The 13504-nt window shown below is 39.3% G+C and overlaps 1 protein-coding gene across 4 annotated transcripts in view; it reads right to left on the bottom strand.

The window, feature by feature from the left end:
• Positions 1–12144, bottom strand: part of MACROD2 (MACRO domain containing 2) — a 2143045-nt gene extending 2130901 nt beyond the window's left edge. For all 4 annotated transcript variants that reach the window (XM_025399153.1, XM_025399154.1, XM_025399155.1 and 1 more), the window contains exons 1-2: positions 11704–12144; positions 5006–5122 (exon numbers count right to left, since the gene is read on the bottom strand). In XM_025399153.1, the coding sequence (XP_025254938.1) occupies positions 5006–5122; positions 11704–11749 (163 nt within the window). In that variant the 5' untranslated portion in view covers positions 11750–12144. The remainder of the gene's footprint in view (positions 1–5005; positions 5123–11703) is intronic.
• Between the last annotated feature and the right edge of the window lie 1360 nt (positions 12145–13504).

Raw genomic sequence — 13504 nt, 5'->3', positions numbered from 1 at the left:
AATATACATGTTGAAAGGGAGGAAGAGACAGAGAAGAGGGCAGAAGGAAGGGGCAAATTTAAAATGATAGTCAAAAATTTTTTAAAAAGAACTCTTTGGTTACCTGTGGAGGATTTTAGGGAATGAACTCAATCTGAAAATCAGTAAATAAGGAAAATATGGTACTTATTCTGCTCTCCTATATAAACTGTACTGCATAATAAAAGACTTAATAACAAAGTTCCTCTTTATAGAAGTCCAACTAATAAATAAGGAATGATAAAATTCAAATAACACTATTTTGCAATCCCTAATAAAGTAATGGATCTAAGCAATAATCACGAATGGCTGCTAAAACCATTAGGTAAAAGATTTTCAGAGAACTTTACACCAGACAGTTTAGTGACAATATTCAGCTGACAATACATGAATCCAGGGATCAATCTTACCACTACTGAGAGAGACAATGATGCATTATGTGCCTCGTAATACGATGCAAAAAGATGCACAATAAAGTATTCTTTCAAAAAAATTTAAACCCAACTCTGAACAAACCTCTGGATTTAACTACCAACTCGTAAGAAATAAAGGGGATAGAGGAACATGTTCAATGACACCAGAGAGATACAGTAATCAAAATTCAAAATATAAAAAATTCTGCAGGACAGCCTAGTGTATTCAATAAATAAATTATAAGGGAAGAAGGAAAAAAGGACAGAGAGAGGTAACTATAGATTAAAAGTTACTTAAGGAACATATCAATCAAATGCAATATATGGACCGTGATTAGATCTAGATTCAAGCAAATCAATTGTAAAAAAAAAAAAATCCTTTATGAGACAATGGGAAAAACATGAATACTAAATGGATATTCAATTATATCAAAACTTAAATTTTAAGTTAAATTTTAAATTTGAGAGGTAATAATAGTATTTTAGTAAAAAAACAAAAATATGCTCCCATCTTTTAGAGATACATACATATGCATACATACAGATATTCATTTATAGATAAAATTGATATGACATATGTGATTTCATTCAAAATAGCCTGGGGGGAAGGTATAGGGAGCACTGGTATAGATGAAATGAAACTGGCCATGTAATTAACTGTGGAAACTGGGTAATGGATGCATTGCTACAGCCAGGCATTGCTTAACAATGGGAATACGTTCTGAGAAAGGCATTAGGTGATTTCATTGCTGTGCAAACATCATAAGGTGTACTTACAAAAATCTAGATGGTATACAGTCTACTACACACCTAGATTATATGGTACAGCCAATTGCTCCTAGGCTAAAACCCATACAGCATGTTACTGTACAGAATACTGTAGGCAACTATAACACAATGGTAAGTCATTGTGTATTTAAACCTATGTAAACAAAGAAAAGGCATAGTAAAAATACAGTATTAAAATCTTATGGGACCACCATCATATATGCAGTCTGTCAATGACCAAAACATCATTTTGTGGCACATGACTGTATTCTAGTTTTACATATATTTATAAGTGCTCATTAAAACTTTGGAAAAAGAGGCAGGTGCAGTGGCTCACGGCTGTAATCCCAGCACTTTAGGAGGCCAACGTGGGCAGATCACTAGAGATCCGGAGTTCAAGACCAGCCTGGCCAACAGAGTAAAAGCCCATCTTCACAAAAACTACAAAAATTAGTCAGGCGTGGTGGTGCGCACCTATAATCCCAGCTACTCAGGAGCTCAGCAGGAGAATCCCTTGAAGCCAGGAAGTGGAGGCTGCAGTGAGCCCACATCGCACCACTGCACTCCAGCCCAGAGGACAAATGAGACTCAGTCTCAAAAAAAAAGTTTGGAGAAAGAATTGTCCCTGGTAGGCTATTAACTCCTGAGGCAATATTTAACTTACTGATTGAGCCCCACCAACCCAGAAGGCACCACTGCAGGTGCTAGAGACATAGTACAATAGGAGAGGCAAGACTTTTAAAATCCCTGCAATATAGCAACTGACATAATTGGTAATACAGAGGAAGAAGTAATCAGAAATATATAAGTCTAGAGATTAGCTAACAACAGTTTAACAAATACAAACATAAACAGCAAGCAAATTATGTATTTAATGGGTTTTTCTGGGTGGGGTTTTTGTTTCTGGGTTTTTTTATTTTTTTGGTAATCATCTCCCATTCTTTCCTCTTCTAATTCATGGCTTTCCAATATTATCAAAGGCGCAAGTCAAAGTAAAAATACTGCCTACTTGCTTCCACCTTTCCACACAAACACTGATTTTGTGTTCCTCGGCAATATTTTGTTTCCTTTTGTTTTAAGAAGGCTTAAAACCCACATTGTTACAAATACATTTGGCCCCTCCCCTCTTTTTTATTTAACTTTCTACTATGCTATAACAAGAAGCATTTGGTTAAAGTAAAATAAATCTGAACAAAGCAAGAAAAAAATTAAAAGCAATAGCTCAAGAACTATTCAAGTACTCAGGAATATTCAGGCAAAAATGGCTCTCTATAAAAACGTAAGTAATGATAAGCTACTAAATTAAAAACTGATATACTGTCCGAGCCCAATAAATATTGTTCATTTCCTACAATTAGAAACTAAGTGACAAGGATTTATAGACTTCTTTTAAAACTTAAGTTTAAAATCCCGTATTTAATATAAATATCAATACCTATACACATATGTGTATAAGCAATGACTTAAACTTTTCAAGTATAACCATATGTATAGTTGTCCTTCATTATTTTTTGTAAATTTATATTTTTAAAGGATCTTTTAAACTGTTAAAACACTAAAACTCTCTTGACTAATATTTTCTAATACCTGAGCACTGAATAGGTAACACAAGAAAAAGTCATATTAAAAATGTGTATTGTATAGAAATATTTACAAATAATACTTGTAAAATGAGCCATTCCACTTCATGAAAAAGGAAGAGGCCAGTCACCAGTTTCTAGGTCACAACAGAGAGGAGCAAGTAACATTTCAGGAAAAATAGAAATATAATTTTGATCACATCACCTTGTTCCCCATGGAGGACTTTCAAGTTTAAAACAGCGTAAGGGGGAAAATAAGAAACACACAGAGCAGTTGTAAACCACTTATAAAGCTCATATTTGGAGGCAGGATTAAACATACAGTGTCTTGTTAGAGGATAACTATGGTAGGTGTCATTTTATCCAATGTATTATTTTCTGATTTGGGGAACATTTAGTACAGGTTGAGTAGTCCTAATGCAAAAATTCAAAATCCAAAATGCTCCAAAATCTGAAACTTTTTGAGGACCAACATAATGCTCAAAGGAAATGCTCACTGGAACATTTTGGATTTTGGATTAGGAATGCTGAACCAGCAAGTATAATCCAAACAATCCCAAACCCCAAACACTTCTGGTACCATGCATTTTGCATAAGGAATACTCTACCTGTAGCCATTTAAAAAAAAAAAAAAAGCTGCTGCTGCTGCTGAAATACTCAATACCAGTTGCTTATGAACAAAAAAAAGAAATTACTGAGACCCAAACATGAAGAGGCACATAGCCTTAGGTAAGATAAGGGACCAGAATTCTGTTCCCCTGATTTCTAGCCTTGTATTCTTTTCATTATACAGCGCTTTCTTTTCTCTTTCACTGATGTCTTAATCAGACCATTCTTTTTTTTTTTTTTTTTTTTTTTTAAACCTTTGTACAAGATTTTATTAAAGGTCTTTACAGAGCAACAACCAGACTCTAGAATACAGCTGCCAAGGAGACCCTGTTACACTGTGGGGACTGGCTGGGGCAATGCAGGTGGCTCTGGTTTCCCACCCTTCTGAGATGGGGGTGGTGGGCAGCATTTCATCTTTGGGTTCCATGATGCTCACGTGGTCAGGCAGGGGCTTTTTAAGGCAAATCTTACCAGTTTGGAATCAGACCATTCTTAAAACAACTTGCATTTACTGAAGACACTGGGCAGACAGTCAGATGTGCATATCCCAATCAGCTTGTCCAATGACCCCATTAGAACCTGGGGTAGAGCTGCTACCCTGCTTGCCCAAGGTCACACGTTTCCAGGCTATGTAAGGTCTAAAAGAACCCACAGCTTTTCACTCCCAATCCCACATGCTTTGCCTTTCTATAAAAACAAAGTTGTGTCTAAAACCCAAATCCTCAGGTCAATGTGTTCTCTTCACAGACACCAAGGCCTAATCTTTCCCTTAAGATTTTATCCATACGAATTCCACGCTAGTGTTTATTTTCTGGACCCATAGTACCCTGTGTAGTTCCATCGATCTAAGACCACAACCTGTGAAATTAGCATGTTTCAAGTTCATTTCTTTCATAAAGTCTTTCTCAACTGTTAAGTACCTTAAGAAGCACCGTTTGTCTGAACTTTACATCCAGATCATTAATACCAATGAGTGTTAATTCAAAGATAAGCATATTAAACATCCATTAAATCTATTATGTTGTTTTTAGAAACTTTTTCACGTACCTTTTTAATCCTTAAAACTTCCTTTATATTCTAACGTAATCTAGATTCTCACCAAATCATAAAGACTTTGAGAGTAAATTCTGTCATACAAATATTTTATATATAGAAATAATAACACACCATACAAAATATATTCTCTAAAATAATAAGAAATGTTCTTTGGTTTTTCTATTTTTCCTAATATACTCTCTTTCAACTGTATCCCCAATCCTTAAAATAACATCAGAAAATCCATTGTAAATGAACTTAAAGCAAACTCAAAAGGCCACACCACCAAAGCAGCAAATCTCTAATAGCATTTGCTCCAAGAACTGCTATAGAATAGAAAAACAAAGGACCTGTAAAAGAAGTACCATATTATAAATGTGGTATATTTCAGAACACAAATTATGTTAATATAGTTTCCTAAGCTTAAAAAACACCATAGGTTACTAAAAACAATAAAATCATAGCCAAACAATAATTTCAAATACCAAAATAGTAATCTCTTTATTGATTGCCAGTTATTCATTAAAGAGTCATAAACCAATGGGAACAATATCTACCTAAAAAATGTTCCAAGAAACTTACCATCATTTTGGCCCTTGCCCTTCATCTCCTCCTTCCATGATAGAATGCTGTTCAGGGGAACATAGTCTCTTAGGTATTCTTTGCGTCTCTCTTCTAAGGTCATCTTCAGTAAACGTTCTTGCAAAATAAAAGCAGAATCTCCATTTGTATTTAATGTTTAAACAAGGGAATTATGTTTATACTTTAAGTATTAACCAAGTTAAGCTAACAAAAGACTTGATACAGTCCTGAAGAACAACACAATGCAAATCCAGTGACTCCATATTTAAATGTTAAAAATGTTAAATTTCATATTACCAGGGGAGAAAAAAATCACAGCCTGATGAAGACTCTCTTGTGATAGTCCAAGAAATAAGTAAACTCATTTACACTTTCAATCAACATCTATAGTTTACTATGGGCCAGGAGATATGCTGGATAAGCGATATGGTTTGGATATATAGCCCCTGAAATCTTACGTTGAAATGTAGTCCAAGAAATAAGTAAACTCATTTACACTTTCAATCAACATCTATAGTTTACTATGGGCCAGGTGATATGCTTGATAAGCGATATGGTTTGGATATATAGACCCTGAAATCTTACGTTGAAATGTAATCCCCAGTGTGGGACGTGGTGCCTAGTGGGAGGTGACTGGGTCATGGGAGCAGATCCCTCATGGCCTGGTGCTAGCCTCAAATAGTGAGTTTTCGTGAGATCTGGTTGTTTAAAAGTGTGTGGTACCTCCCACCAACCCTCTCTTGCTACTGTTCTTGCCATGTGAAGTGCCTGCTCCCACTTCATTTTGCCCCTGTAAAAGTAAAAGCTCCCTGAGGCCTCCCCCCAGAAGACCTAACAGATGCCAATGCTATCCTTGTATTGCCTGCAGAACCATGAGCCTATCAAATGTCTTTTTTTAATAAATTACTCAGTCTTAGGCATTTCTTTACAGCAACTGCAAAAACAGTCTAACACAGTAAGATACAAAATAGTACCTATATAAATAAAATACTGAGACAGGTATGTACAAATAGTAAGAGCACAAAAAAGGCAACCACCACGATATTTCCTCAATTGCACTCTCTATTTACTTATAGCTTTGTGTAGATGACATAAGAATTGCTTTAAATATATATCTCTATCTTGATGATAAAATGAAAATATTTTACAAATTGCATCTTACAGTTAATTACAGGGGATGTCGTTTATAAAGAACTCACTATGGCCAGGTACTTCACATATAAATCTCATTAAAATAATCTTCCTAATAACTCATAAAATTGATAGTATTATTATACCAATTTTGCAGATAAGGAAATGAAGCACAGCAAAGTAGTTTGCCCAAAGCAAGAGAGCTTTCAGGAAGTAAGCCAAAATTAAAATTCAGACAGACATCTCCATTAGTCAAAGACTACACCCTATGTTATTTATTCCACTGTACTACACTACATTCTCAGGAAAACTCCCCAAAAAAGGTAATATGTATGCTGGTTCATGAAGGACAGGAAAAATTTTGCATGAAGAGGTAAAAAGAGCATTTCAGACTAACAAAACAATGTAAACAAAGGAGGTATGAATACTATAACCAAATGAAGCTGCAAGATATGGTATGAGAAGAGGAATGGCCACAGAAGTGAAAAGTAGCCAGAAACAAAAATAAAACTGTACAGGGACTTGTATGCCATAGTGAGCAGTTTTAACCTTTATCCTATAGACTACTAACATTGAAAGTTGATTATGCATTTCCCAGACAGTATATAAAACAACCCACTAGGACACAGGAAAATATGTAAAAAATTCTATTTACATTCGTTTTTAACCCAAACAAGGAAGAAATATTTACCAATATTCAATGTATAAACTGACACTGGCTTCCTCACTCTGTATGTCAGCTTTCATGTCTCCCATACCATAACAATGGTCTCCACAATGTAGAGAGAGAGACAGTTATTTCTCATACTCTCCAAGTCTCTTTCAGTGTATCACAAGGTACTGCAGTTTAGGGAAATGGATTCAAGGATAGTTAGTATCTAGTTTAAATGTAATCTAACCTTCACAAAATAACCACTTTAAAAGATTATTGCACAGAAATAAACTGCAGAAGTATTAACGTAAGCACAAGTGAACAGAAAATGGGGAACCAATATTTTTCCCACTCCTGTAACTAGAACTTCAGCCACATTAGGAGACAAAAATATATATATATATTAATCAGAGGTGAAGTATTCACATAAATTGAGTTTAAGGTACCTATAGGACACTGAAGAAGTTGAAATCAAGAATCTGGAAATTTAAAGAGTGGTCTAGCCTAGAGATTTTAGAAATTATAACCTAAAATTCTAGTCCTAAAGGAAAAAGAAGAGGGAACAGAAGGAAGCCTCAAACCTCAAAACACACTATTTAGGAAGTGGGCACAAATAGGAAAACAATGAAATAAATCTTAGTTGTCACCAGTGATACAAGTTCCTGGTAATGCGGAAACATTCAGAAAACAAAGTTGGGTTTTTTTTGTTTGTTTTTTTTTTTTTTTTTGAGACGGAGTCCAGCTCTGTCACCAGGTGGAGTGCAGTGGCGTGATACTGGCTCACTGCAACCTCTGCCTCCCGGGTTCAAGCGATTCTCCCGCCTCAGTCTCCCGAGTAACTGGGACTACAGACATGCTAAGGGAAATACCAACTGATACAGGAAGGTCAGAAAAACTGAAAATTACTTAGCCACTAAACTGCTTTTATCAATGTGGTTACCAACAGCATGGAATAGAGGAAAAGTGGTTAACAGAGCTGTCTGAGTTATAATCTAAATCGTGCAAATCTGTAGGTTACTTAACCTCTTTATGTTTCAGTTTCCCTTTGAGGTCAGTAGGTAGGTATTATTTCCAACTTATAGATAACAGAAGTATAAACAACGTCAAATATTACCTAAGATCCCAGAGCTAGTTAAGCAGTATGAGTAGGATTCAAACCCAGGCAACTAGGTATTCAAAGCTCTTAATCTCACAATATTCCGCCTCATGCAGTTTCCTACCTCATAGGGTTGTTGTGAGAATTAAATGAGATAATCCATATAAGCTACTAAGAATAGTACTGCACATACAAATGGGGCTTAAATATTAACTATTCTTATATGAATACTATCATGATTGTTACTACTGAATTACTTCAGGAACATTACTTTCATTAGAATGTAACAGAAATCCAGAAGACAATGAAGGACTGAACAAAAGAAGGAAAGTGATAACAGCAACTCCAAGTTCATGTGAAGCCCTATGAAAGAAAAGAGACTCTAAAGTGGAAGAGATCCGAGCACTGTTACAGGCAAGGGAGAGGAACCTGAAGACACCAAGAAATTAGACATACCCAAGAAACACTACCTGATGGTGCAAGACCTCAAAGAATACAAGATATGGGATAAAGGGAAAAGCAGAAAGGTTAATCTTACACACAAGGAAAAAAAGTCCTTTCTCTAAGACAGAACAAAGCCAAAAGGACATGTAAAGGAACAGACCATTGAGACTATGGAAGAGGATGTTAGGGCTGTTCATATTACATGGCATTTATGTTCTCTGTGATTTTTTTTTTTTTTTTTTTGAGACGGAGTCTTGCTCTGTCGCTCAGGCTGTAGTGCAGTGGCACGGTCTTGGCTCACTGCAACCTTCCCCTCTCAGGTTCAAGCAATTCCCCTGCCTCAGACTCCCGAGTAGCTGGGATTACAGGCGTGTGCCACCACGCCCATTTAATTTTTTGTATTTTTAGTAAAGATGGGGTTTCACCGTGTTCGCCAGGATGGTCTCAATCTCCTGACCTCGTGATCTGCCCGCATTGGCCTCCCAAAGTGCTGGGATTACAGGCGTGAGCCACTGCGCCCAGCCCTTCTCTGTGAATTAAAAAGGCAATGTCATCTCTTTAGTATGGGGGATAGGGTCTTGAGAGAACAGAAAACGTGAAGGGAATGGTAAATTTAGAATTACCACATAAACGCAGAAAAGGGAGATGATCAGCAGTATGCCAAAGAAGTGCTAAAAAGGCTCAGATCACAAATAAAAAATTATTACAATATTACTGGGCAGGTTAAAAGACATTATGAAGCAACTTACAGTTTTCGTGAATGTCAAAAGGTACATACAGAAATGCAACCTGGCCTCTATTGCTCCAGTTATTTAAAGGTTGAAGTGTGAACACTTAAAAACGAGATCAATTTAAAACAAAACAATGAAATAAGTTGCAATACTCGAAAATGCACATTAGTGGTTCTGAATTAGGACTCAAAATACTAGATCAAAAATGTTTATTTAAACATATGTGGTCTTCAGAACTCCTTAATTACTTGTTTAAACAACGAAACATACTGAAGGCCACAAATATATATGCATTTTCTTTGTCATTTCATAAAACTTTTCTTTAAAGAATGCTTCACCTTTACAATGAGTCCTTTCTCTGTGAACCAAGCATTTAAGTAGGCGACCTATTTATTAAATGGTATACTGAATTAAAAATATGTTTATAGAATGCCTTGACATTTCAATGAGTTAGGTAAGCTTTCATTTAGCTTTAAAGGACAGCTGCAAAAATACTATACCATCAGCTTCCCAGTGGGCTGAAACGAAAAAGGTCATGCATCCCATCAGCTTCTCTAATACTAACTATGGTACTAGAAATCCTCAGCTCTTCCTTGGGGGTATCATATATATTTTAAATAATCCAAACATAGACATCCTGAAAAAAAACACTGAGAGATGCATTAAAGTCTTCGTATCACAGTAACGTTTTCCTTTAACATTAAACTTCATGGAAAAATAACTTAGTTTTGGATAATTACTTTGTTAATTGCCTTATTTAATGGTGCACTTGCTTCCTTAGGAAAAAAAATTGGTTATATCTTCTCCATTATTAGAAGAGAAAAAAAGAAATCAAGACATTAAAAAAGATTCTAAAATGCCTGCTGGTCACAGTCCAACGGTGTAGATGTTAAGTGAAGGAAACATTATAACGTTATTACTTGAGGAACATTGTTTTTCTATTATGACAGAAAAATAGTTCTTAAGTACTCACTATAATTTCATCAATGATTCATGTTACTGAAAACAATGTCTGTGTCTTCCACTGTTTTGCCCTCATTATCATCAATAATACAAAGCTAACATTTCAGCATCATCAATAAACATGGGCATAAATGAGTTTTCAGTGCTCACAAGGTAAATCCTTGTTGAAAGCCTGTTGAAACTACAGTAACTACTACTGAAAAAACAAAGCAAAATTATTTTACACTACTTTATCAGGCTGTTATTCTCGACAGCATTTGATTTATAACACCACAAGTGTTAGCTCTCTATACACCCATAATTATTAAAACATAATTAAATGATTAAACTTTCAACACTTTTAAAGATCATTTTAATTGTGTTGTTCAGTTATATTATGTTAAATCTTCCTGCAGCAAATTTGAAAACAAATTCCCTCCTCATGCCTTTGCTCGTGCATTGTGGAAGCAGATCCTATATAGAGGATTCTTTTTCCATACTAATTCCCTTTCTTACCTCCACTGTTTGGCCTTCTTGTTCATAAAGGCCAGGACTTGCAATAAAAATCTACAGGTTTCAACGAACTACTAACAAAGAAATCAACTTTCTACCCAGTCACCCCATACCCTTTTGTAAACATGAGGTATCCAGGAGAAACGTGCACTACCCTCAATAGACCTCACCCTTGCTATACAGGTTTTAGTATATTTTAGCAATTGGAGTGCAAGAAGTTTTTGCTACATTTCTGTAAATAGCTAAAGAATGAAAAGCAAAGAGGTGTGAAAATGAGGGTGAAAAAACGCCAGAGACACTCAACTAAGAATTATCTAACTGTGATAGGGTAAGGGGGAGATCTTGGTGGGAGAGGCTGGATCGTACACTTGTGTTTCTTCAAGAATCAGTGCCACTGTCAATCTAGCTGATTTGGATAAACCTTATATGCACAAAATTCAAAGATGGGTTCATTCAGAGTGACATTAGTCACAAAATCTTACTCTGAGCAACTTCAGGCCATGAATGGTGATGGAATACAGAGAAACACTGTTAGGAGAAAAGCCCATTCAGACTTCTCTTAAGGCACTTATCCTCACGGACAACACGCTCGTTTTAGGGCTCCCCTAGAGTTCCAGGTTTCAAAAGTCACGCTGCGGCAGCGAAGCAAGGAAACCTAGACAAGGGGTAAACACCCGATGGTGGGAACACTTGAACATTTGGGGGTTGGGGGACAAGAACAAGAAGGAAAGAAATGAGGGTGCAGGAAGCGCGGAGGCACAGCGGCAGCTGCAGCCTGAGCACCCGCCGGCGGGCACGTGTCCGCGGGACACCCGGGCCGGCAGTGCCCAAGTCCCAGCTGCGGTGCAGAGGAACTTGTGCCGCGCCCAGGGCTACCGCCTGGGGGTCCCCGTCGCGAGCGAGGCGAAGGCAGCACCGCCTCGGGAGAGGGTGACCGGGTGCCGAGGGCGACAGAGAGGGGCGTGCGCCCACACGTGCGCGAGCTGCAGGTGCCCAGGGGCGGCGCGTGCACGCCGAAGTGCGCGCGCGTGTGCGCGTGTGTACACACGGACACGGGAGGGAGGCGGCACCGGCCGGGAGGGCGCGAGGCGGGAGCTCGGGCGGAGGGCGCCGCGGCATACACAGCCCGACCCCCGCCCCCACCCCAACCCCCACCGCCCGCACCCCCAGGACTCGACGGGCCGGTTACCTTTCTCCTCTCTCCACACCTTTTTCTTCTTGTTGCTGGGGTACATGTTGCCGTGGGGGTGGCTGGCTTTAAGCTGCAAGTTCCCCAGGCTCACGGGCAAACAGGGTGTGTGTGGAGTGGGAGGGGTGGTAGGGGGCACTCAGCAGGGAAAAAGTGAAAGAGGCTCCGCGTCCTGCGCTGCTCGCCGCTCGCTGCTCTCCAGTCGCCGCCCTCCTCCCTCAGCCCGCGCTCGGCTCCGGCTCCCACCCGCCTCAGCGCCGCGGACGCCGCCACAGCAGCACCTCAGAGCCTGTCAACTAGGTCACGCCTCGCGCTAACCTAACACCCGCGCAGGCACCGCCTACCAGCCGCTAGGCAGCGCCGCCTCCCATTGGCTGCACTGCCCGCCGCTCTCCGCGTTCTAGCCTCGGCGCGCCCCAACTTGGGCCCCAAGGCGCACGCGCAGGCGCAGGCTCGGGCTCGACGCCGAGGACGTTAGGGAGCTGGAGGAGGCGGAGCCAGGGAGCGAGGGGGCGGAGCCAGGGAGCGAGGGGGCTGGAGCTGGCCTCGAAACGGGGGCGGGGCTTGGAGCCGATGCCTAGGAGGAGCGGGAGTTGGACCGCGCTTACCGCTGGCCTCTTGGAAGACTTGAGGGCGTGGCCTGTAGGGCCAGGTGCGCCAAGTGACGGGCGAGCTAGCGGGCGAAAGCCGCCTCAGGGACTTGGAGGATGTACAAGTGGGAGGAGACCGAGGGTCAACACGAATTGTCCGTACTCACTCCAACTGCACTGTTGGGGAGAATTTTTACCAATTAATCTGATGCTTTCCTCTGGATGGGCAACTGAAAAAGACCAAAAGAAATGAAAGTATTGGGAAATGGTTCCACATCGTATGCAGTTGGTTCCTCAAACTTGTAATGGAAATTACAAATTTCATTGGAATTTGGTGGTTTAGAAAGAACAAATGTAGACTGGGATACTCAAGACAGTTTTAAGAACCAAGAAGTTCGGACAACCAAAATGTCATATTGGAAACACGTCTTACATCAAAACAAATCCAGATGCCTGTTAACCAGAGCCAAGTGGTCTTACTTGATTCTACCAATTGCTTAACGTTAAGACACAGATCCAGAAAGCTGGCTTAATTCTGAATAATACTAACCTGGCGAGTTCTGAAAATCCGGTTTCACATGAGTAGGGTGACCTATAATTTAGAAATTTGGTACCCTCCCCCCAAATTTATTGTGTTTCTATATATCAGATCATCTTCAAGGCTGAGTGGATGTGGTAAATCCACATTTATTTGGCAATTTGGGTACTATGTTATATATATATTTGGCAAATAATTATTTGGAACACATTTTTAAAAAATAATAGAAGAGAAAAGGAAGAAAAGGGGGAGGCCTCGATAAGAATTGTAAAGAATGGAATATTTTTAGTAGTAGGACACTCTCATAAGGATGATTCACAAAATGGTAAGGTAATTTTTGTTTTGTCTTTTTTTTTTTTTTTTTTTGAGACAGAGTTTCACTCTTGTCACCCAGGCTGGAGGGCAATGGCTCCATCTCAGCTCACTGCAACCTCTTTCTGCCAGGTTCAAGCAGTTCTCCTACCTCAGCCTCCGGAGTAGCTGAGATTACAGGCATGCGCCACCACACCTGGCTAATTTTGTAGTTTTTAGTAAACATGGGGTTTCACCATCTTGGCCAGGCGGGTCTCAAACTCCTGACCTCAAGTGATCCTAAAGTGCTGGGATTACAGGCGTGAGTCACCGTGCCCAGCCTGTTTTTCTTTTAATGCTGTGAAATATGTAAAAAATAGAT

This window comes from Theropithecus gelada, chromosome 10 (assembly GCF_003255815.1).
Source record: "Theropithecus gelada isolate Dixy chromosome 10, Tgel_1.0, whole genome shotgun sequence".
Classification (NCBI taxonomy): domain Eukaryota; kingdom Metazoa; phylum Chordata; class Mammalia; order Primates; family Cercopithecidae; genus Theropithecus; species Theropithecus gelada.
This window is presented reverse-complemented; position numbering and strand designations above follow the sequence as displayed.